This window comes from Phascolarctos cinereus, unplaced genomic scaffold (assembly GCF_003287225.1).
Source record: "Phascolarctos cinereus isolate Bilbo 61053 unplaced genomic scaffold, phaCin_HiC Scaffold_726;HRSCAF=1367, whole genome shotgun sequence".
In the NCBI taxonomy this organism is placed as follows: Eukaryota; Metazoa; Chordata; class Mammalia; order Diprotodontia; family Phascolarctidae; genus Phascolarctos; species Phascolarctos cinereus.
The window spans coordinates 334716395-334743151 of NW_027556098.1; the positions used below are offsets into that span (position 1 = coordinate 334716395).

General features: G+C 38.8%; 1 protein-coding gene across 3 annotated transcripts in view; it reads right to left on the minus strand.

Annotated features, from left to right (window-relative positions):
* Positions 1-12774: 12774 nt before the first annotated feature.
* Positions 12775-26757, minus strand: part of LCP1 (lymphocyte cytosolic protein 1) — a 96726-nt gene continuing 82743 nt past the window's right edge. For all 3 annotated transcript variants that reach the window (XM_020993734.2, XM_020993733.2, XM_020993735.2), the window contains exons 11-16: positions 26596-26674; positions 25331-25445; positions 23625-23758; positions 22191-22314; positions 16741-16865; positions 12775-14614 (exon numbers count right to left, since the gene is read on the minus strand). In XM_020993734.2, coding sequence (XP_020849393.1) covers positions 14482-14614; positions 16741-16865; positions 22191-22314; positions 23625-23758; positions 25331-25445; positions 26596-26674 — 710 coding nt within the window. In that variant the 3' untranslated portion in view covers positions 12775-14481. The remainder of the gene's footprint in view (positions 14615-16740; positions 16866-22190; positions 22315-23624; positions 23759-25330; positions 25446-26595; positions 26675-26757) is intronic.

Below are 26757 nucleotides of genomic sequence, written 5' to 3' on the forward strand. Positions count from 1 at the left end.
TGCTTTATGCCAGACCCTTCATCTCACCTTCTGGCTGTAAACTCTAAATGGATAGTTACAATAACTTAGCTAATTTTTGCATTTCCCTGGCCCCTACCAAGGTGCTCTAAACAATAGATCCTTAACAAGTGGGCATTTTGCTGTTAGATGAAACTACCAAGAAAGAATTTTTGAGAGAGAGAGAACAAATCTTCTCTAACTTGTATATGCTACAAATAATACATAAACTTGAATATACTCTGACCTGCTAAAATGTAAATATTTCAATATTAATATATACCCAAGCATACTTATGTTCTAAAAATATACCTGCCCACATGCACAGTGCTGAGTGGGTCAAAGGGTCCATTTGTATCCTCCTCTCCTCAGCCTCATTTCACACAGTACCTAAATTTCTAACTTCCACTTTCCCTTTGTTCCTCCATTCTTTCATTCCCCACAGCAGATCCAGACTCAAGCTGCTTGGTCAGTTTGCTTCCCAGATCATAATGAGTATAATAAAGGTACTGGTGATTTTTAATGGAATATTTCCACTAAAATTTTATTTTGCAAAGAAAGAATGAAGCCAGGTAGGTGGAGCCATTGAGCAGGAGGGTCAGTCTGTGAAGGGCTTCTGGAAGAAGTTCTGACGAGGGACCATGGCAGTTCATGGTTGGTCTACCTCTATGTCCAAAATACTTTGTGGTAGCTGACCTAGCAGGCAGGTCTGTGGGGAGAAGGATGAGGGATTGGGAGAGTGTACAACCAGAGGGTTGTAAAGGTACAGAGGAAAAGGAAGATCTGATCTAGAGGGCTGCTGTTTTGTTTGTTTTTGTTGTATTTTGTTTGATTTTGCTTCATCCGTTGGTTCTGGAATGTGATTTGTACCTGTATTTCCAAAAGGCATCTTCTCTTTCAGTTTGTGTAGCTCTTCTGCTGAAAGGTATAGGCTGAGCTAGAAGGAACTCTCCATGGTGCTGATCTTGGTCACTAAAGGCAGCAGGGTTTGGGGAGGTTTGGAATTTGTAGATCTGAGTCAGACAAAAGCTACCCCTGCTGGCATCAGGATTAGCCTCCTAGAAGAGAGACCAGGATAATCCAGCTGAAGAAATCATTCATTGGGTTAGAGCCTCAGCCTTCTGTTTCAGTGTTCTTGGGTTGCCACAGAATGAGTGGTTCCTATGTGGACTTGTGTAGAGAACTTTGGCAGAAAGACTACTTTTTTGGAGTCCTCAGAAATCCCGAGCAGAGCTAAAACAATGGAAGTTCTGAGTGGTTTTTTGGCTTCTCTGATAGAGCCACTTTATAGAATAATGAACCTTCTGTCATGTTGGGTCTGATAGCCTGGGGTCAGGAGGAAGAGGCATGCAGAAGGGTTTCTGTCTCACTTGGATTTTATACGAAATATATTTGGAGAACTGTGGCCTAAAATGAAAGATGTCTTTCTTTTAATTCCCAAAAGACGTAAAATTAGGCCAAAATTGGAGTCAGAACATATGGGTTTAAATCTAGCAGCTTCAAAACTTGCTACCCATGTAACCTTGGTGAAGAGACTTGCCTGGGCTTCAGTTTCTGCATCTAGGAAACTGACAAGGCTGGAACTCTAAGGTTCCTTTCAATCTATCAATAATCCTGTGACTTCTCTCTCGTGATTATTACATTTCATTTCTATCAGATATATCTCTCTAGATAGATTATAAGTTGCTTGAAGGCAGAATTTATAACATTTATTTTGACTATCAAAGGTTCCCCCTAGCACCTAGGACAGCATAGATAATTACTTCATAGTCCTAAGAACTGGAAGTATGCTCAGAAGCTAGTTATAGGATGATGTGTTCACCTTCTAATATAAAAATAGTTGTGAATGCAGAACTTTTAGAAAAAAACTAAAAGGTGCCTGTCTCCAGGCAGCTTACATTCAACTAGGAGAGAAAACAGTAGCACTTAAAAATATACCTGAAACATGAAAGTTGAATACAAGGAAATACTTACTATTTTGAGTGGGTACTTGAAACCGTGCTATAAGTTGTGGATTTCTGAAGGGTCCTCATGTCAGATATGTAGATTGACTTCCTGTCGGTTTGGGAATTTTAATAATAATAGTTAAGTTTTATACGGTATGCACTATGTGCTGGGCCCTGTGCTAAGTGCTTCCCAAGTATTCTCTCTTTTAATCCTCACAATAACTCCAGGAGGTAGATGTTATTATTATAGTCATTTTACTGATGACTAAGGCAAACAGAGGTTAAATGAGTTGACTAGGATCACATAGCTAGTTGGTATCTGAGGCTGGATTTGAACTCAGGTCTTCCTTACTCCAGACCCATCTCTCTAATCTCTGTGCTAACTAGCTGCCCTTAGCTGTACCAGTTGGAGCAGTTAAAAAAAAGTTTTGGAATCTTTCCCTGATAAAGATCTAATTTCCAAGATATGTCAATAACTGTAACAGATGCCAATTTACTGTAAATGTGTAAGGATAAGAACTAATCAAATGTCTAAGAAAAAGAACTGACAAATGGTTTAAGGATGTTAACAGTTAGTTTTCAAAGGAAAAAATAATCCAAGCTATCAAAAGCCATATTTTTAAAAAATGTTCAAAATCACAAATAATTAGAGAAATACAAATTAAAGAAACTCTGAGGATTCACCTCACATCCATCAGATTGGCAAAATTGACTTAAAAATGGCAAAACTGAAAGGGCTGAGGGAAAACATGCATATTAATGTGCTATTTGGTGGAGCGGTGAACAATCCAGTCATTAAGGCAGTACAGTGTAGGTGGTACAGTGGATAGAGCACTAGTCCTGGAGTCAGAAAAACCTCAGTTCAAATCCAGACTCAGACATTTGTTGTGTGACATTGGGCATAATTTCCTCAGCTGTAAAATGGAAATAATAATAGCACTTAGCTGTCAGGGTAATTGTAAGTATCAAATGACATAATGTTTGTAAGCACTTATCAGAGTGCCAAGCTCATAGTAGGTGTTTAATAAATATTTGTTCCATCCCTCCCCTATGATTTTAACCTATACTTCCAAAGTTCCTAAAATTAATCTGTGCATATTTGTTGACCAAGTGGTACCACTACTAGGCATATATAAGCCCTGCCCCCATCAAAAGACATCAGAGAAAAATGAAAAGGATTCATCTGTACAAACATGTTTGGATCACATCTGTATGTGGTAACATAGATTAGGAAATCAAGGTGGTGTCTATCAATTGGATTATGACTGTACACATTATAGTATAAGGATATACTCAGCGACTACCGCATCATAAGAAATTATGAAAGATATATTTTCAGAGAAACTTGAAAGATTGTCCATCTTGAGCTCTGCAGAAGATACAAACTTTACACAGGATATGGTCTCTCTCTCCTTAAGGAGATCACAATTTGGTAGAATAGAAATGTATTGCTATTATGTAATTGAACACAATATAAAATACATTGAGGTTATTAAATACTTTAAATGAGATTGCATTGCTTGTAATCATAAAATTTTATGTTATTGAATATTTCTCCACTATATTTTTCTATCATTCTTCCTGTCCTTAGGAATATCAGAAACTTTGAAAAACATCCTTTCTAAAAATTATGTTTACTTAGAACATTTTTAAAAATTTGAGATCTGAATTCTCTCTCTTTCTTCCACCCCTCCCCAACCCATTGTCAAGGCAAGAAAGGTGATATCAATTACACATGTGAAATCATGCGTAACCTATTTCCATGTTAGCCATGTTGCAAAAAAGGGCAAGAAAATAAAGAAAGTGAAAAAAAATTATTCTTCAATCTGCATCTTGACTCCATCTGATCTTTCTCTGAAGGTGGATAGGATTTTTCATCAAAAGTCCTTTGAAATTGTTTTAGATCTGTGACAGGCAAAAATCCTGAGAGACAAAGTTTCCAGATACTAATAATCAATTCATTAATGAGGTTACCCAATAATCAATAAATTGATGATTAATGGTTTCTCTTTGCAACCAAAGACAAAGTTGCAACGTCAGATCATCTTAATGCTCTGCTGTCTTCTTCACAACACATTATTGGGCCCTCCCCTTACAAGGGAATGGCAACACTAATTGGCTGACATTTACTGAGGAGGTAGGCTAAGAACCCTCAACTCCCCCCTCCCCCTATTTACACAGTAAACAAAACTCAAGTTCCCAGTGGGGCCTAGCCCACCTAGTTAATGATTAGATGTCTAGGGGCTAGGAATAGATTACATTCTTTGATTATCCCCTTCGGAAGCTGACTAGCCTTTTAGGGGGAAAAAAAGGCCAAGGTCTTCCACTGCATCCAGAGCCATCTCCAGTCATCTGGATCTATATCTTGCCACTGGACCCAAATGGCTCTGGAGGAGAAGGTGAGGAGGTTGGTGATTTTGCACAGCCCTCTCTCACTTAAATTCAATTCACTTACTAGTCATGGTATCACCTTCTTGATGTCATGCTTCCTTTTGAAAACAAAGGACAAAGAACAACAGTATTTTCAGAAATGGGATCTTGACAACAATTACAAATTAATAACTAATTATTACATAATAGCATAACATTAATTTTTCCCATCCTCCCCCTTGATTCACTGAAAGATATGACAGCTTAGGATTGACTCACCAGGGTATAACAAGACCCTAACGTATTAAATACTTCATTAAGGGTTTATTTTAACCATGAAGCTTAGGTGTTTTAATGTGATGGGATTAGTGTGAGGGGAAGGGGGTAAGACAGATTGACTGACACGTTGACAGGAGCATTTTATTATAGTAACTTAGATGTGCCTTGATAAAGATTTAATATTATGCTCATATCTTCTACTGATCACTTGCCTTGATTATAGAAATTTGCCATAAAAGGAAAAATAAGGACATAGCTATAGTAGGAAAAAATACTCCCCTAACTTCATGTTAATTCCAGGTGAGTCATACTGGTAGCCAATTGTATTGAGAGATTGTCATAGCCAGGCTTAGAGTCAGCCAAGTGGGAAAATTTTCCATTCAAGATGAAACGTCTTACTCAGGAAATCAATTCAGTAGAGTTCTACCTCATCCCATGCCTTAAATTGTTCTTTCAGCTTTCCCATGAGACAGAACTCTATTTGCAATTTACAGATGTCATCTTCATAGGCAGCTGGTTTTATGGATCATTGACTCAATAGCATTTCCTGATGATTATACCTGGAATCATATTCAGAATAATATCAATTACCGTTCTATAAAATCTTACTTCAGATAGTAAGTTTCACTAATCACGCTCAGGGCTGGATATAAACTACCCTCATGTTGTTATAATACATCAGCTTGCAAGTGAAAAGTGCCCAGCCTTCCAAAATTTACACAGCACTCTTTTCTGCAGTTTATTCTACTTATCTAGTTTAAACTCTTCCTGGTATAAAAGCCATCAATGGAATAATGATGGTTCATAATTTCACATAGAAAATGAACATGGGATAGTTTACTCAAGCAGAATCTCTCAGAAAAAACCAAAGTTATTTGCAGACTAACAGATGATCATCTTATCATTCATCGTATTGTACGTGGCTTTAATACAACTGAACACATTCAGGTGGAACTTATTTCCTTAACATAAGCTGAGTTATAAGCTTTTTCTCTAGCTAAGTGGGAAGATAGCTCTTTTCACCTCTGTAGCTCTCAGGTTTAAGCATCATAGAACTTACACCATGTAAGCAGTAGGGCTGAAAAAACTTATAACCATGTCAAACATCTTACCAGATAAAACAACAAAGAAATTTCCCCCACTGTTATAATCCTAATGAAATAAAATACTCTTAACAAAACTAACCAGGAGCCATTAGACAACTACTTAACAACTGAATTTATAACCTAACAATATCTAAATTACAGGAAAAGTCATTCTTCTAACTATGTTGGTGCTAGAAAGTTTCACAATATAGACATGTATTTAATTTTACAAAAACAATACTTGGAAATGTATCTACAGCTTTACCAGTTTGAATTCACCCCTGTTATTAGTTTAGCTTAAAGTGTGCTGGGCCAAGTATTATAAATCAGTGCTTTTAGAATTGCTTATTCTTAAGATTCTAGATGACTGATTTTTGGCCCAGGCAAATAGCTCTGAGGAGTTAGATTAGGTGTTGGCAGGGCATGGCTTTCTTTCCCCAGGTAGAATTCCTTGAGAGTTTCCTACAACCCATCTTAAAAAGGTGAGTGAGCACAGCTACCAGATGCTTAACTCACTTCACTTGTAATTCACTAAGAAGTTAGTACAATACCATTCCAAATAACAAAATGTATGATGATGTATCTGGAGATCAGTCTCCCAAAGCACACAAAACACTTGTAGATTCAATTACAAAGTGTTTCATAAAGTGACTAAATTGAGGCCATTCCTCAGGAGCTCCTTCTCTTCCCCTCCCTCTTTTTCTTACATCATTCAACACACAAAGCACTTCCATAAATGTGTTCATTTGTATGGGACCTTTTGATTTGCTGCTGACCTCCAGGCAGTTACATTCTAATGAAGGACACAACATATAAAAGGGAGCTAGAAATGGAGAGTGGCATGTAGGGACATGGTGAGGAGATAGGGAAAGGAACCTAGCAAAATAAGACAAAAATCTCACCTCTCATAAAGGGGATTCAGAAGCAGAGTCCAACATGAGGAGGAGGAGGAGGATGGCCTGACAGAGAAATCTTGGAGAGGAGATTATTGTGTGGAGGCAAAGCATGAGGTGCCCTATGTTTTCTCACCCTTGAGCAGAGTGACTTCATCTTTCAGCTAGCCTACATTTCAATGTAAAATGAATGGGCACATATATACACTTCCCTATGTTTAAGTTTTTCTCTTTCCCAAAGTACTTCAAAATCAACCACCCAAAACAAAACAAACAAAAAAACCCCCTCCAACTTGCCTTGTTTCATACCCCCTTGAACCAACAACAGATTTGCAGATTAACAGGTCTTTCTTCTATCTCCCAGAATACCACAATCTCCCCTTCACAGCTTCTAAGACCAGCTACCAAGTTCAGTCTAATTGCCTTTCAGTTTGCATTCTATATGCTGTTAGTAAATGGTTTCTAATTGGAGTTCATTAAACTGACAGAGATCTTCTTTGTGGGTCAATTAAATTCTCCTTGTTATGGCTTGTACTTTAATAAAGTACTAAGGAGCTTTAATAAAGCTTTTTGCTGATTTGTACACTAAAATTGTGAGCTGTGCGAGTTTACACCAGTAATATAAATGAAAGCAATACTAGCTGAACCCAGATTTTAATCAGGTGACCAGTATTGGTTACAGAGTATGTAGGTCAAAATCTATCAGTAGTAAGGTGATGGACTATTGGTGCAGACTGGTGCATATACTCATTGGTCCAAATGCTGGTCATGTGTTTTTGTTTTTAACAGTGTTTCTTTCCTTCAAGGGAGTTCTTCATCAGGTGGCTATATCAAAAAATGATTGTTTTTTAAAATGTCAAAGCTTTTTTAAATTACAAAATCATATCCCAAACATGCTTGTTGAATGACTGTAGATTCTTGGTTACTCTGGGTTTCAATTCATCATCAGTAAAATAGAAATCAATCAATCAATAAAAAATATGTATGAAGCACCTACTGCGTTCCAGGCATTGTACCAAGCACTGAGAATACAAAAAAGAGGCAAAAGACAGTCTCTGCCCTCAAGGAGATTACAATCTAATGGAGAAACCCCATGCAAACAAATATATACAAAATATGTCATGTACATGATAAATGAGGAATAATTAACAGAGGAAAGGCACTAGAATTAAGAGGGGTTGGGGAAGGTTTTTGGTAAAAGATAGACTGTCTGGAAGACAAGTTCAAATCCTCCCCCTGATAATTAGTAGATGAGTGACTGAATAAGTCACTTAACCACTCTGTCTCAGTTTCATTGCTTATACTAAAATGGGAATAACAGCACCTACTATCCAGGGTTGCTGTGGGTATCAAGTGAGTTATCATACATAAGGTACTTTGCAAACTTTAAAGCACTGTTCTAGTATTATATCTAATGATCCTTTAGTGTTTCTAAAACCATTAAAATGATTTTTCCCTAAGTGTGGGTTTGATTATCACACACACACACACACACACACACACACACACACCCAACTCAATAAACTAGTGGCTCCCTATTGCCTCCAAGATCAAATGTAAAATGCTCTATTTGGTATTCTAAGCCCTTCAAAACCTAGCCCTCTTCTACCTTTCCAGTCTTCTTGCATTTTACTATACAACATATACTTTTTGATCCAGTGACATTAGCCTCCTGGCTGTTCCACGAATAACAAATTTGATCTCTCAGTTCTGGGCATTTTCTCTGGCCATCCCCCATGCATGGAATGCTCTTTTCTCCACCCTGCTTACTGACTTCCCTGGATTTCTTTAAGTCCCAACTAACAGCCTATTTTTTGCTGGAAACCTTCCCTAACCCCTCTTAATTCTAGTGTCTTCCTTCTGTTAATGATTTCTTATTTATCATGTATGTGCCACAGCCTCATTCAAAAGGCCTCAAAATCTGTCCCTGGCTAAGACTTCATGATAGCCTCTATCTTTCCCAGCTCAGGAAGGGAATTCTGTCTCTTTGGAAACTACAACTCCCATAATTCATAGTTAAGTTTCAGAGCTTTTTTACAGTCTCTCACAGAATGGGAAGAAAACCATCTGCACCTTTAAGATGCAAGCTCTTTTCAGTACATGTACAAATTGAAAGGGTCTGAGCTGACCTCATTGGTGAGCACCTCCTTGACCAAGGAGCAACAGCAAAAGGTATTCCCAAGGTCACATGGACATTCCTGATGGGCAAGAGTTTGGTTGATTCTCTCCCCAAATTACAAGAAAGTTCCCTTTTGCAAGGTAAAAGTAAAGCCTATTAGCTAAGAAAAAACTGGAGGTTGTATAGCAAAAAAACCCAATCAACCTAACTCTATACAGGTTTGGGGCAGCTCTGGAGGGCCTAAGGCTTGCAATAACAGCAACAATAATAACTAGCATTTACATAGCACTTCAGGGTTTGCAAAGCACTCTAGAAATGCCTCATCATTTTCTCTCACAACAACCCTGGGAGGTAGGTAGGTGCTATTATCATCTCCACTTTATATATGAGAAAACTGAGGCTGACAGAGGCTGAGTTGCAGAATGAGGTGAGCAGAACCAGGAATATTATTCTGACACTAATAACAGCAGTAGATAGAGTGCTGGTTCTGAAGTCAGGAAGGCATCTTAAGTTCAGATCTGGCCTCTGACACTTTCTAGCTGTGTGATCTTGGGTAAGTCACTTAACCCTGTTTGCCTCAGTTTCCTCATCTGTAAAAAGGGTTGGAGAACCAATTCAGTATCTTTGCCAAGAAAACCCCAAATGGGGCCAGAAAGAGTCAGACACGACTGAAAAATGACTGAACAACGACAGTAAAAAAGAAAACCAACTTTGAAATACTTAAGAATTCCAATCAAATCAATGATCAACCATGTCTCTTGAGGACCTATGATGAAGCATATTGTCCACCACCTGACAGGTCATAGATTCAAACACAGTTTAGATATATATTTTAATTTTTTAAAAAATAAATTTTTATCAATTTTTTTTGTTTTTATATAACCTAAATTCCTACCTGTATCTCTTTACAAGCCCCCTCACAGAGAGCCATCTCATCTTTTTAAAAGAGAAAAAAAATCAGCAAATCTGATCAATACACTAAAAAAAACTGACTACACAGTGTTCCACAGCATGGACCTTCCTTGGAGGGAGGAAGGGGTAAAGGCAGCACTACTACTGCAAAGTAATGGGGGGTGGAGGGGGATATTAATTTTAAAATATGGCCACAGAATGGATTTATTTTGCTTGACTATACTATATTACAAGGGCTTTTCTTTTCAATGGGATGGAGGAGGTGGATGGGAGAAAAAAGTAATGCTTGATAAATTGGGGGGAAAATAAAATCAAGTAAAAGTTATTTATTTTTGTTTTTAAAGAAAGGCATCCAGACCTCTTCCCTTACATAGTTAAGCACCAGGCTGAGATAAACTAGATCAATATGAGCAAAGAAGTCACATATTGTGGAGGCATAACTTCCAAGGCCTCAATAATCATATAAGAAAATAGACTAAATGGGAACTCACTGATTTGCTTTTCTTACAGAGAGGGAATCACATACTTGGACTGTGAGTCAGTCGATAAACATTTTTTAAGGCCTATTATGTGCCAGGAACTGTGCTAAACTCTGGTATACAAAGGAGGGCAAAAGAGAGTCCCTGTCCTCATAGAATTCACAATGTAATAGGAGAGATACAAGCAAACAAATATATACACACAAACTATATGCAAGATCAATAGGAAATAATTAAAAGATAAAAGGCACTAGAATCAAGAGGGATTGGGAAAAGCTTCCTGTAGAAGGTGGGATTTTAGTTGGAACTTGAAGGAAGCCAGGAGGTAGAGACGGGGAAGGAGAGCATTCAAAGCATGGGGAGACAGCAAGAGAAAATGCCTGCAAATGTCTTGTTCCAGGAAGGGCCAGTAGGCCGATGCCACAAGATGGAAGAGTATAAAATTTAAGTGCAGTATAAAGTATAAGAAGACTGAAAGGGTGGAAGAGGTAAGACTAGGTTATAAAGGCATTTGAAGACCAGAGGATTTGGACTTGATTCCAGAGGTGACACGGAGACACTGGAATTTACTGAGTATGGAGGTGACGTGGTCAGGCTTGTGTTTTAGGAAAATAACTTTAACAACCAAATGAATGATGGACTGAGGTAGAGAGAGACTTGTGGGAAGCAGACTGACCGGCAAGCTGTCGTCATAGTATAGACCCGAAGTGACAAGGGCCTATAGCAGGGTGATGACTGTATCAGAGAAGAGAAGGGGGCACATTTAAGAAATGTTTTAAAGATGACCAAAATGATGCCCAAGTACATCTCCAAGGCATCTGTGATGAAGTATATTACCCATGGCCTATAACAAAGTTATAGACTCAGAGACAATCTTGAAGATTTCATCTTCTTCATCATCATCATCTTCATCATTTCATCAAGCATTTTCATCATCTTCATCATCATCAATCTTGAGATTTCATCTAGTAGAACTCCTTCACTTTGAACAGAGAACACTGCCTAAGCAATGTTAAACATTTCAACACCTTGGCTTCAGGCACAACATAATTCAGGAAGATGTGACTTTGTACTTACATACTTTAAGGCATGTAGGAATTTTTTCTCATTTTCAAGCCCCCCAGAAGGGGGTTCTCAATTTTTTCCTAAGATCTCTTCCCATGTCTTCTAATAGAGTCCATTGACAGAAATTTGTTCATTATATTATAAACTAAGCAACACGTATTTATTGAACATCACTACTAGCTCACATTTATGTATCATTTGAAAGTTTGCAAAACATTCCATGTATGTTATTTTACTTGATCCTCACAACTATCTTGTGAAGTTGTACTCTTTATCCACATTTCACAAATAAGAAAACCGAAGCTAAAAGAGGTTAAGTGACATGCTAGTGTTATACAGCTAATGAATGAAGCAGCATTGAACTCGGGTTTGCCTGACTCCAAGTCCAGTACTCTATTAATTTATACTTTGATAAGCTTATAGCCCAATACAACATATAATGGGAGATTTGAATGCAATATGATATGGTCTTTGCCCATAAGGAATTTATAATACTGCAGTTTAAAACAGTCTTTATGTTTTGTTTTTCCCCTCAGTGGAGATGAACACTTGATCACCATTCTTTATACAAGAACCCATCATACACTTGGACTTTTAAAATTTCCCTCACCCTAAATAACTTTAAGAGAATTTATTCTTCAATCATTCTTGTCCACTATCATCTTATAATGTCATGATATCATGATCCAAGACATATTTAGCATTGCCAGGACCCTGAAACAGCAAATGGTCCCGAGAAGGGGCAGGCTCTTACTGATGTCACTAGCATCCTTTCCTCTCAGATATGATCTGGAGAGGGTACCAGGCACTGGAAGAACAAGGAATTCCTTCTTTACTCCTAAATCTGGGGTGGGGGAGGGTAATCAAATCAGTTGAAAGAGTCCTCAAGGGGCAACCTATTTGAATTCCTACAGAAAGCAAGAATCTCCTCTATAACATGTTTGGCAAGTCATCATCCAGTCTTAGCTTGAAGAGCTCATTATTGAAAAGTTGAGGCAGTTCATTCCATTCTTGAAGCGCTCTAATTATCAGGAGCTTTCACCTTACACTGAACAGAAATAAGTCTGATTCATCTTCCACATGACAACTATTCATATATATGATGATTGTTGCCAAACCACTCCAATATCTTTGCCAAGAAAATTCCGAATGGAGTCATGAAGAGTTGGACACAACTGAACTACAACAAGGGTTGTTGTGAGGCCTAAATGAGGTAATAATTATAAAGCACTTTGCACAGTTCCTGACACATAGTAAATGCTAGATAAATGTTAGCTATTATTAGCTGTACCCTCTAGGGACAAGTAGAACAAACTGAATATGTCCTTCTACTTCACATCCCAAGATAATCAGAACTCCCAGAAGGTACTGTCAGCTTTCATTCTCTGTTTTGGGATTTTTGTTTTAAGCTTAGTTTCCTCTATCCCATTCTACTGGTTCTTCCAACTGATCCTAACTGGCCCAGTTTTGAGTACCCTAATCCTCTGGCATCAACCTCCTTCCATGTTTTTCATGAAGAGGACTGGGGTAGACATGCTTTTGAGAACTTAAGTTTCGATCTTAATCCTTTCACACTCACCACAAACACTTTATTATTGCTAAAATTTCAAAAGAAAACATCAGAAGACGGGCATTTTAGAGAATGCTTTATTTGGAGAGGTTTCTAGCATTATCTTTATTTTTCATTAAGGCAATTATATCCCTTCCTTGATGGAAGGAAGTTAGCAAGAGAAAGTTATCTAAGGCTGTAGGATAAGTATAGATTAGACTAAGGCAAAATTTAAGCCTGTGCATACAGATACAACAGAAACATTGATTGGTGGGTCAACATAAGGGGTACCACTCAGAACCAACAGAATATGAATACTTTTACTGCTTTAAACATGGCTAAGGTCCTTAAGTGAGATTTTTAAATGAGCCACCTCGGTCCAGCAGATCTTTAAAAAGCACTTACGAGGTGGCCTGGTGTTAATGAGGACTGTGCTACTTTTAGGCCTTTAAGTTTGTTTCTTGAGGTTTTCTTAAGTGTAGCTGTTCAAATCCACAGGGCTTTTGTTTATAATTATGTGAACGTCTATTACACTGGTTATCTAATGCGGATAGGATGGATAATTCATTGGCACGTATCTCCATGGGGTGCATAAGGACTCTAAGTAAACTGTTAATGACAAGGCCTATATAACAATTGAAATACTAGAATTCTGAGAGCAAATCACACTGAAGTATGGCTGCCCCTGATATTGCTCGAAGCAGAGGCATTTCTCAACCTTACAACTCTGTGTGAATGTTAATGCACATGTCTATAATTATGGTGAGTCAAACAATTTCAGTGTACATATGCAAGAAAACACCTCCATGCTACTGCCTGAGGTGCCCTATTCCATTCCAACCTCTCTACATTCAAATCTTGGCCAAAGGAAAACACTGAACCCTAGGTTTCTAAGTCCAGTCTCATCTCGAACCTGAACACCATGCAGATAAAAAGAGATAGCTGTTTACTTGCTGAAAAACCAAAATCCTGGGTCTTTGGATCCCCAGAAGGCTAGGAAATGTGCAAGGCTGGGCTCTGGAGGTGGTAGACCACAGACTAATAATTTAAGCTCAGCTCTGGTAGGCAGGAGAGCCCCGCCATGCCCCCTCCTCAAACGATGACTGCAATTAATGGTAAGGATGCTTAGCAGCAGCAAACTATAGGAAGGCTGTGGCCTGGGGAGGGGAAAAGTCACAGGCCGATGCTGCTGAAAGAAGAGACTGCAGGTTAGGAACAGAGAATGAGAACTAATGGGGTATCAGACAAAGGAGGCACCAGCAAGGAACATCAAACCAAGAGAACCTCACAGAGCCCAAAGGCTTTGCATAGACAAATGGGAGACTTCTACTAATAGTCTTAAAAATTACTGATTTTTCTTCTTCCTCCGTCACTTTGTTGTCTTAAAAAAAATCTGTGTAACTGAACTTGAAAGACTATGCTGGGAATAACAATAGTGTAGCCTTTATACTGGGCTAATGATTAAAGTGGAGGTTGTTGGGGAGGGCTGCTAGGAAAGAAAGTTTCTTTTCAAAGGAAGCAAACATATTAAAGGGTATAAATTATTTGCATGAGGTTTGGGGTTTGTTTCTTTTGCAAAGAAATGAAGCATATTTCTGTTAAACACAGGATACGTTATTTGGATGAACAACAAAGTGCTGCTTAGAACCTTGTTTTAATGTTAACATCTCTTAAAACTCTGGAATGACTTAGCTAGTCCACATGCTTCTTGGGTCTTGAAAAGGGCATCCAGTGTAGAGGCAGTCAAAATCATGGGATTTAGCCTCCAAGTGCAACCCTATTTGGCCTTAAACCTTCTTCATTCCCTTTCCCATGAGACATGCAAAAACTGTCATGACCATTTTAGGTTTCACCTCCACCAGATCTTCTGGAAGAGCATATACTCTTGCACCAATTTTTCGGGCCATTGAAATGGCATACCTAAAAAATAAAACGAGAAATGGATTAAAAATCTAGGTGGCAAAACAGGGAGGGGTCACATTATTACAATTTTGTCTCATTTTGAACACATATAGCTGCTGACTGAAGGACTCTGGAATGGAACTTCTCATCTGGGTACATCTGGGCCAATGGCCAGCTGTCTTCTGATACTCAGTCTAGAAAAGGAGGAAGGGTTCAGATTCTGCCTCCAATTCAATCGTCCTATATAACTTCATAACTACATACAACTTCCTACTATTTCTCAAAAAGGACTCTTGTAGTCCAAGAGTATTGCTGAAGAAAGTCACAGACTTGCACGAATACACAAATGTATACTATTCAATACCACTCAGACCTTTGCTTTAATTTGGCAATCTTTGTTAATTCCCTGCCACATTCCCTACAGTTATCCTAGAACTTCTCTATTCTTCTTAAAACTATATGCCTCTCTTCCTTCCTCCAGCTCTATTGAAATGACTCCATGTCACCTAGCTTACTGAAAAGATGGAGGTAGCCATCATCTTCCCCATGTCTCTGCAACTATTCTTCCTTCTTTCCCTCCTATACTGTCTTCTTCTATCGAAGGAAAAACTTTTGCTTTGCCTCCTTGATAATGCTCCCTTCCTGAACCTCTGAAATCTTATTCCATCAACTTTTCCTTCTCCTCAACATCTTCAAATTTCTCTCTTTCCATTGGTTCATTATCCTTGGATTTTAAATACTTTTTGGTCTCCCTTAGCTTTTAAAAAAACAAAACAAGGGGCAGCTAGGTGGCACAGTGGATAGGGTGCCAGCCTTGGAGTTAGGAGGACCTGAGTTCAAATTCAGCTTCAGACACTTGACACTTACTAGCTGTGTGATTGTGTACAAGTCACTTAACCCCAACTGCCTCACCAAAATGCCAAAAAAAAAAAAGAGTAGGTATCTAAGTTCTCTAAGTCACCCTTTTTTCCAAGTGTTCTGAATCTGTAAATAAAAGATTGAAATCCCCAGGTGACACAGGGATGGAGCTCAGGCACAGGTTTTCCCACTGCCTGCTCCCATGTAGTGGGTCATTTGTGAATAAAGTATTTGATTGTTTGAGGTTTTTTAAGAGAATTGCTGTAAGATGATGATTATGAAACTAGTCTTATGAAATTATATGCTGAATTGAGAGCAATTGTGGTATAGTGAATAGGTGGCTGACGCCAGTGTCAGCAAGGCCTGACTTCAAGTCCTACTTCTGAAACAGTATGATGCTGGGCAAGTCAATCGATGTCCCAGGGGCCCCAATAATCTTAAAGACTACAGATTGAAAAACAGTTGATAATCTGCATTTTCAGAAGGAATTTCCTCATCTGGAACCTTCCCCCACACGGATGAAATCACAGGTAGAAAAAAATTGCTGAAACATCAACTACTAAAAAATTGGGGCTGACTTTTGACTTAAAAAGGTCCTTAACATCAAGAACCTTTTCTTATACTGATGCTGAATCTCCAATAACAATGATGGGAAGAGCACTTAAAACAAGGCCAACAGCAGCAAAAATGATGCTATCATGATCGCATGAAGATAATGGCAACAGACTCTTTAACACTCCCCTTATTCCCCATGGAAATCTGGGTTCCCTATCCTTGAGAAAAATGGTAAGATTGTGTCACACTCGATAGGCAGTGTGGCACAACAAACAGAGAGCTTGCACTGGAATGAGGGAGGCTTGGGATCAAGTCCCATCTCTGACAACCAATGGCTCCATGATAGGGAATAAAATCCCGTAACCTCTCAGAGCCCAAGATCAACTTTCTAAGGGTCTAGTTGCAAAAGTAGGGCTAATCTGCACTGAAAAAGTGAGTTTCCCATATCAATGAAATCCCTGAGGCAGCTAGGTCATATAGGGGATAGAGCCCTGAGCCTGGAGTCAGGATAGACATCAGTTCAAATCCAGCCTCAGACTGGCTGTGTGGTCCCAGGGCATGTTTGCCTCCGCTTCCTCAAATATAAAATAGGGACAGTAACAGCACTTATGTCACAGGATTGCTGTGAGGATCAAATGAGATCATATTTATGAAGCTCTCAGCACAGTGCTTATTCTCTTCCCTTCTTCCTCTCCCCACCCCGCCAAAAAAAAAAAGTCTTGTTTACATACTTGGCATTATTGAGCTTTTCTTCATCATCTAGGTTCTCTGTTTTCAAAAGATCATACTTAATGGATCCTGGCTGAATGGCATCAATGAGATCCAGAACAGGCATACTTGTGCTGATCTTAGGATCCTAGAGAGAGAGAGAAAAATTTATATACATAGATATGTGTATATGTGTGTGTATACATATATACATACACATATCTATCTACATAAATATCTATATCTATCTATCTATAGTCAGCCCTATTATAATTAATGGAATTTCCACTGGTCACAAGAAGAGTGGATCATTCTTTCCAGTTATAGTGTTGTAATCTATATACAGCTTAGTTTGAGTTCTCAGCAGAATTATATTCATTCTTAAAATGAGCTACTGCAGAATGACCAAGATCTCAAGAATGGGGCAGGGTAGGGGGAGCAGCTAGATGGCACAGTGGATAGAGTACCAGCCCGGGAGTCAGGAAGACTTCAAATCTGGCCTCAGACACTTGACACTTATTAGTTGTATGACCCTGGGCAAGTCACTTAACCCCATTGCCTAGCAGAAACAAAAAACAAAACAAACAAACAAAAAAAGAATGAGGGGAAGCAGCCTCAAGTTCAAACATATATAATAATAATTAACAAAAATCAATAATGCTGGTAACAATAAGAACTCACATTTTAAAAGTGCTTTAATTTTTACAAAGTTTTTTTTTCTCCAAACAGCATTACCAGAAAAGTATGAGAACAATTATTGCCATGTTACAGAGAAGGAAACTGATGTTCTGAGAGACCAAGTGATTCGTCCATAGTGACATGCCTAGAGAGTATCTGAGCTGAGACTCAAACCTAGGTGTGTAGATTGAAAGTTTGGTGCTCCTTGAACTCCAACTCTCAGAAGAAGTCTGTAGTTTATAAACACATGGCAAGCTGTCGTTCACTCCCTTAATGATAAAATGCAGATGGTATCAGATAAAAGAAATAGAACACCACCCCAAACCTTTAAAAAAAAACACAAAACTCTGTGATTTTATGAAATCTACATGAATGAATACATCTATCAACCACTAAGTTTTTACTGAGTACTGTTTTGGGAGAGAAAGATTAAGACAATTCTTGCTTTTAGTCTATTTAAAGAGAAATAAATAAAACAATGCAATAATTCAAAAAAAAAAACCAAGTGCTAAACTATGGCACAGACTACAAATGATTTGGATTTCAGAAAAAAAGGCTAGATCAGGAGAACTAGAAGAGACAGAGAGAAGCCTTCAGGGAGGAGTTTTGGTCTTGAGTTGATCTTTGAAGGAGGGCTAGGATCTAGATGGGCAGAAGGAAGCGGAGGCAAGCTTAGGCTTGGGAGAAAAGCTAGACGAAATGCCTGGAAGCCTTTGAGAATGGACATGGCACAGGACAGTGAGGAATCTTTGAAAGGTGGATGTGAAAGAGAGCACCATGTGCCAGGAGATAAGGGTAGGGAATAGAGAGAGAGGCAGATTACTGAGGGCTCTGAAAGTTAGGCATAGGTAAGAACCATAATGAAAACAGAGTTTAGTAATATCAGTATGGTGGCAGTGTGTAAGTGTGTAAGTGCTTCTTATTCTATGAGAGTGGATCAGAAACACTGTATACATATATGTATGTGTATAGGTGTATATATATATACACACACACACACACACACTTCATGTCACAAGTGATGCGGGAACCCCTTGGAAGGAGAAAACACTATGGCTAAAATCGAGTCAATCCCCTTACTTTCATTTTAACCATTAACTTTAGCCTTCTATTACAGTGAGCTTTCCATTTATTGGAGTTTCTAAGAAGGAGCTCAATGGTCAGATTTGACTTTTACCTTAATTCCTAAGTTTGATTTATTAGAGGAGATGCTAGTGTAAAGACAGCCACAAGAGGGGGCAGGAGACTGACTAATAATATCAGGAGATGGGTAGGCAGTGAAAGTGACAGTGGGAAAATTACTAGATTTTTTAAATCAGAAGCCCCAGAATTAAGATTTGACTCAACCATACACCAGTTATGTGACCTTAGAAAAATTATTAAATATTATTTAACCTTTCTGAGCCTCAACTCCATTAAATGAAAAATGGGCATAAAAATACTTGCATTTCCTAAAAAAAGTCATGAAACTATCATAATCCACCAGCAGCAGCATTATAAGTTGCTCTGGATATTTATATTATTTACATAAATTACCTCATTTGATCCTTGGAGGAGTCCTATGAATTAGCTACTGTTGTAATTATACTCATTTTTATTGACAAGGAAATTGGGGTTAGTGTGAGCAGCCTAAGTAAGGTTCCACAGCTAGCAAGCAGCAGAGCCAGAATTGGAACCCCCGCCTTTTTTTCTTTTTTCCCCCAAATCCAGGTGACTCTTCACATCATATCACGTGACCTCTCCAAATTGTATAATAAATACTGGGAGCACACAGTAAATAGAATTCACTCATTTTTTAAGGAATTTGGAGACCAAAATGACATCTTGCTTTTTGTAAAGAATGTTTACTCCTTCCTGATTGTGCTTTCAGTTTTACAGAAGACTTGGGAGGGGAGAGATAACGGGGAAAAAAAATTAACTTGAATCTCCCTCCTGCCACTCTTGTCCCATTAGTTAACACTGAGGACTGTGCTCCACACAGTGAAAGCCCAATGGATCTAGGGCAACTTCAGTTTGCCAAAGCAGGAGCCTTTGGCCTTCTACTGGGGAAGAATGACTTTTTGTTTCCTTGAAGTCTCATGATGCCTGATGGGTCCAGGAGACTTGGGATACTGGGACAGAGAATACTAGCTAAGAATAGGGAGAGGAGCAAAGTGCTAGTCTCTAAGGAAAGGGTGAGTCTGGAGTTATTCCCCACTGCCCTTGGGAACACTGATAGCTGTATTCTTCTCCCCAATAGAATATTCAGCAAGTCTCAGGGAGGACATGATAGTTAACCACCGGTTTACATGTTCTAAAGAAAGTCATCTCCCCTATCAATTCCTGATCTATATTGCTTGGAGTTAAACTAAGAGCTTACTATAATTGGGCAAGCTAGGTGGTATAGTAGATAGAGCCCCAGGCCTGGAATCTGTAGGGCCTGAGTTCAAATCCAGCCTTAGACACTTATAGCTAGTGTGACCTTGGGCAAACCACTTAACCCTGTTTGCCTCAATTTCCTCATCTGTAAAATGAGCTGGAGAAGGAAATGACAAACCACTCCAGTGTCTCTGCCAAGAAAGCCCTAAATGAGGTTATGAAGAGTAAGTGTGATTGAAATGACTGAACAGCCACCCTGTGCTCTAAGCTCTAAGACTGTAGCTATGCTCTCATCCCATCAGATTGCTAGCAGCACTCTCCTAATGCCCTTCCCCTGTATTGCTAGCAGCTGACTAAGCCAGGGAGGAAATCCTTCTGGAACAGAGTTGTCTGTCCCTCTTCACTCAGCCCTACGTCAGGGCCACAGTACAGCCTAAAACTGGGGAAGCACCTGCCTCCCCTCTACTTTCTGCCATCACCCCTGTCACTACCAATGCTCTGGCCTCTCTTCAGGGAGTGTTATGGGAGGGGCCCCCCAGGTGTGGGACTTCATAGAGCTCTTCCAGCAGCACAGGACAGCCTTAACCAGGAATATTTCCTTCGAACAAAACTAAGGATCAAAGATTTAGAGCTAGAAAGGTTCTTGACGTGATCTCATAATAATAACAGTAACAACAATAGCCAGGTTTGCAAAGTGCCATAATACATTATCTCATTTAATCTGCACAACAACCTTGGGAGGTAAGTGCTATTATTATCGCCATTTTACAGATGAGGAAACAGGCTAAGCAGTTTATGTGTTTTGCCTAGGGTGAACTAGAGTCTGCCAGACTCCACATCCAGAGCTTTTATCTACTGTACCATCATGCAGTGAAGTCTAACTGATTTAATTTTTCCTGCCTTCTCCTCCATTTTACAGATAAGGAAACTGAGATCCTAAGAGACGTGACTTGCCCAAGGTCACACAAGCAGTGAGTGGCAGATCTAGAATTCAAACTCTAAATTCAGCCCTCTTTCAATGGCAGCATGTGAAAAGGGCCTTAAGAGAGAATCAGATCCAACTCCGTCTTTTCACAGACGAAGAAAATAAGTCCCAGAGCAGTGAAGTGACTTGCCCAAGATCACACACACAGAAAGCAGCCACACTGGAACCTGAGCCCCAGTCCTCTGGCTCCAAATGCAATGTTCTTTCTATTTTACCACAATGCTTCTTACTTCTCTAACATGTGGAGAAAATGTTATTGGCCTTGTTTAAAGAAAAAAGAAAATTAACACAGTGAGATATTATGGCACAGCTCTAGGACACTATCTCTGAAAGAACTCTTTATTCTGGACTGATTTGTACACTAGAAAATGGAGTCAATATAGTATAAGTTTGAATATCACATTATATAGATAGTACATGGGTTTTTGTTGTTGTTGTTCAGTCATTTCAGTTATATCTAACTCTGTGACTGCTTTGGGGGGGGGGAATTGCTTTTCTTGGCCAAGATACTGGAGCTGTTTTACCATTTCCTTCTCCAGCTCATTTTACATATGAGAAACTGAGGCAGAGTTAAGTGACTTGCTCAGGGTCACTCTGCTAGTAAGTATCTGATACCAGACTGGAATTCAGGAAGATGAATGAGTCTTCCTTATTCCACGCCTAGTGATGTATCCAATTAGCCACCTAGCTGCCCTAGTACATAGGCTACTTGAGAACTAATTTGTAAAACAAGAAACAGGAAATTTAATAAAATGTAATGCTCATTACTAAAAACAGGCTTGGCTGATGTAAATCCACAAGCAAAACACTGACATAGGGATCATTTGGTACTAAAAAACTCAGAATAGTGGGAAAAGTGTTAAAATATTCAGGTACCCTAGATGGCTCAGTGGAAAGAATGCCCAGCCTGGAATCAGGAAGACTCATCTTCCTGAGTTCAATTCTGGCCTGAGTTCAAATCCAGCCTTAGATACTTATAGCTAGTGTGACTCTGGGTAAGTCACTTAATCCTGTTTGCCTCAGTTTTTTCATTTGTAAAATGAGCTGGAGAAGGAAATGGCAAACCATTCCACTATCTTTGCCAAGAAAACCCCAAATTGGGTCACAAAGAGGAAGACATGATTGGACAACAACAATAATTCCTACTCACTTTAAAAATGCCACAGCATCCAGGGTTATGTTAAAAAGGTGCTGACAAATATGATAGTGTGTGAAAATAAGCAGCATCAATCCCCAAAATGATTCAGTAGAGAAGTCTGTCAATATCCGTCACATATTATAAATGTCATAATAACAACAGGTCAAACTGGCACCAGGCTCTTTCAAAGTCAACAAGAGAAGGTTTCAATATTTAACAAGCACGTAAGTACATTTTACAATAAAGCAAAAGCCCAGTAAACCTCAACACTGGGAATAAGGATAGGCATCTAACAAGCAACATGAGACTTTTACCTTGAAACTACTGATAGATGAGCTCTTCTCAGCTTCTTTCAGTGTTTCATTCACCCAGTTGACAATAATTTCATCATAGACTTTCTGTCCTCCACCAATATCTTCAAGAATACTCAGTGTGTACCTGTTCCCCAAAAAAGAAGGATGTTTTTTGAAGAAAGTGTTTTATCACATAAGAATTCATTATGTTAACAAGTAGAAATGATGATAATTTATTTTTAAAAATCTATCATCATAATAATACCAACTATATTATGGCCCAAGAGTATACAAAATTCTTTCACCTGCATTATTTCATTTGATATTCATAAGTGGCATTGCTATAGAGAGAAATCTAATTATACTCTTGCTGGCTCTGAGGAATACCATAATGTCTGAGGTAACGGAATCACAATAGAGTATTATTGCTTTGTAAGATAATTTTAATTAAAAGCTTCATTGTTATTATGTCATACAGTGAAAATTTCAAAGCTCCCCATCATCTCTCTGGGGAAAGAAAATGAGAGGAGGGAGGCAGAAGGAAGCAGAGAAAGAAAAAGAAAAACTTCAGTATTCTAGCCAGAGATGTTTGTTTTACATGTAAGCAATAAATCCAAAATATAGTCAGTGACAAGAACAATAAATAATTAAAGGCTAAAAAGATCACAGTACCAAAATAATGGGGGGGGGGAAGAAATTAAACAGTCTTACCCCAGAGAAGAAGAAAAATTAACACTAAAACATTCTCTCAAGTAAAAGGTTCAAAGGGAAAATGCTAAGAATCTCTTAGGCATCTAGGTGGCACAATGGATAGAGTGCCTGGGCTGGAGTCAGGAAGATTCATCTTCCTGAGTTCAAATCTGATCTCAGACACTAGCAAGTCAGACTCTGGGCCTCAGTTTCCTCATCTGTAAAATGAGGTGGAGAAGGAAATGGCAAAACCACTCCAGTATCTTTGCCAAGAAAACCTTAAAAGAGGTCATGAAAAGTCAGACATGACTGAACAGTGACAACAAGAATCTCTTCTACATCCTATTACAAAAACTAGGTTTACCCAGAAGTTTCATGGTTTACAATCTGTATGTTATTGAGTCCACACCCTCAAAAGAGTTAACTCAAGAATAAAAATACCTTTTTTTCTTTTCTATGCCTACATACATCTCAGTCCAGTACAATTAAGGTTACCCTAAGTCTCTAGGCTATATAAATGATGGGATTGAACTCAATGGCTTCTGAGATCTCTTCCAACTCTAGATCTAAAATCCCACACAAGTTTAGATTTGGTTCCCACAGGCATCTAGTGATGTCTTCTATTACTGAAAGTTGTCTCCTTTCATCCAGTTTGGCCTACCAGTTAGTCTACAGCCTATGCTTGGCTGCCAAAGTTACTTAGCTCTATAAAAGTGGTGCCATATGTCTATTATCTGGGTACCCAACTTATCCAATAACCAGTACCTTCTCATTAACTGCCAAATTAAGGCAAGCGTCAATGTGCGGTTTCCTTCGTTGAGGTCCTGTCCAGCAATGCCAACGAGAGAGAACTTGGCTTGATTCTTTCCCAGTTCCACAGCATAGTTACAGTTCTCAAGCTGTTAATGATTAAGCAGGAAAGTGATTTAATATTATCATCTTCACATGAAATTATCATTATAAAGCACATGAAAATCAGAGGGTATAATAACAACACTTTTTTTTTCAAGGTACTAGCCTTCATTTTTAATTCCTCTAAACCCTCCTTCTAGACAGAACAAAAGTAAAGAAGGAATCTAGAATCAACATTTTCTATGATTTTTTTTTAATCTGAACCTATGATTTTATAGGTATGAAGAACTCCAAGTATAGAAACTCCCTTCACTAATGGTCTTGTTTCTAATCAATGAACTTGGAATATTGCTTGAGGCATTAAGAGGTTAAGCTACTAGCCCACAGTCACATGGGTAGTATGTGTTAGAGACAGGATTTGAATCTAAGTGTTCCTGACTCCAAGGCATATTCCTTTTTTTTTTTTTTTTTTTTTTGCTTTTTGGTGAGGCAGTTGGGGTTGAGTGACTTGCCTAGGCTCACACATCTAGTAAGTGTCGTGTCTGAGGCCAGATTTGAACTCAGATCCTTCTGACTCCAAGGCTGGAGCTCTATCTTTTGCGCCACCTCGCTGCCCCCGCCAAGGTAGATTCTTTATTTACTATGCCACGCTGCTCCTTCTATTATTAGTCACGATGAATAATCTGTGTCCAGATGGGCAGAAAAAAACTTTTTTTGGAGGCTATTAGGGTTAAGTGACTTGCCTAGGGTCCCACAACTAGTGTCTGAGGCCAAATTTGAACTCAGGTGCTCCTAACTCCAGGTCTAGTAGTCTATTCACTGTACCATCTAGCTGCCCCTAGCAGAAAATTATTCTTTTCAAGGCTGCTTTTTTATTTCTTGGACTAAGGAATGAGTATGGTAAGCAGTCTTGATTTGTTCCTCTATTCTATGGTGGAGTGGTAACAAGTGTTTGGGATATAACTCACATCAAGGATCTTTCACATCTTACATTCATAATGCACTTGAGCTGCAAAACCACAGTAAACTCACCATGGCATTGAGTATTATCGCCCTCTACTACCTTGATTAATTAATTGTTCAACAGATTCCCTTGAATGGCAGAGTCTGTGGCAATTCACGAGGGCAGTCTGAATTCTTCATCTTCCACACCCATAGCAGGCTGCCAAACCTACCTGAGGCTATACACTAGAAATTATAGAACTTTAGAGACTGGGTGTGATTACGGCAACAATCTGTAGCTGTAGCTTTTTCTACACTGCCATGTCCATTATCTGCCCACGTAAACCACTGGCACAAAGAGAATCTCTTTGGAAAGTTTTAGTGAAGACCTGGATGAATTATAAGAACTGGAGGAATATGGCACTGCATGCTCTAATAAGCTCAATCAGAATTTTCACATTCAGTGTTTCTGGCAAACTAACATCTAATTGTAAAGGGGTCATTATCTAAAATAACAGGGTCACTTTAAGAAAAAAAACTGCCCTAGTTTCTCATCTCTGTGTCTTTGTGTAAATGTTACTTATTTGAGCTTGGCCTCCTGATAAAGTATTCATACAGTACTCAGCAAGATTCTTCCTTCACAACCCTTCCAGAATCTGGCAATGGTGTTTCCTTACCTTCTTCATGTTACCCCCCAATTTAGGGTATGGTGGCTTGTTCACTCGGTTCCAGTCAACAGGTACTTTAATCTTTTCATAAAGCTGGAAGATGACCAGGGAGTCTGACAAATCACTAAAAGGAGAAAAAAATAGAGCTTTCATTAACCAAACCAGAATCATCACCATAACTATGTTTCTGTAGCACTTTAAGACTAAAATAAATTTCCTCATACATTATCTCATGTAAATCTCATATGATTAGCACATATTTTACAGAACAAAGCAAATATACCCATCTTCCATATGAGGTAACACACAGAAGCCTAGCATATAGATTGCCCTTTCCAAGTTGGCTTTCCTATGAATGAGTGAACCAAGCTCTAATATGCACTATGATATTGAGTATTGTTTTTCCCCAAAAGGGAGAAGAAGGGAAAGAATGGAAGAAGAACATGAAGAAATATGATACATTTCCTAGGGGCTCTGATTGCAGATTGTACCAGTGGGCTGACAAACTCCCTGGTTTTGTTAGAGGAGACATGAACAACAAAAAGACATAGAACTACTTTTTAAGGAATCTGTTCATTTAGCTCCTTCTGTGCATAAAAAAAGTACATCTAACTGAATTTTTATAGCACTTTAAAACTTACAAACCTCTTTCCTGTGGAAGAATCCCCATATTTATAGATAAGGAAACTGAGGTTATAAAGGTTAAGTGATTTGCTCAAGGTCACATAAAAGAGTAACATAGTGGGACTCTTTACTCAAATTATCTGACTTCAAAATCAGCCCTCCTTTTGCTACTACCAATGGTTAGAACAGGCCAGTGTGGTACACACTGAGGCCACTGATAGGGCCAATAGAGGTCACATGGAAAGTTTGCTACGTTGGCCTTACTACTTGGCCTACTGGAGTTGAGAACTAAAAAAGAACCTTATGTGGCCATAGATCCCCTCTTTGCATTTAAATCTAAACAGCCAGCTCAATTTTCCAAAGAATGCTGCTATAATTTCTTTTCTTATAGCAGCCCCAACAGATCCATCAGTCTATGGATTCTGATGCTGCCCTATTGGTCTAAGGATGTTGTCTATCCTCAGAAAATGAGATGGATGTGGCCATGCTCTTCATGTGTCTGCTATTATGGGGGGGAGGGCAGAAGAGAGAACAAAAGACAAAAGACAAATTTTAAGAAAGAGATGGCCTTGTAGTTCAAGCTAGGGAAAGCCATGCTTGGGGATATCTCTTTTTAGGCATTTCTAGCTCAAGCTTCCAAGTCTCCTTACCTGTACAAATGATTGACCCGAGGATTCACTCCCAAGGAATTCATCCAGTTCCTAAATGTACGCTCCTCCCTCGTCTCCCCTAAAACAACAGAGGACAACCAGTTATTAAGCAGATGCCTCGAAAACATGTTATCCTGATAATCAGAACAGAGACAGAGACTT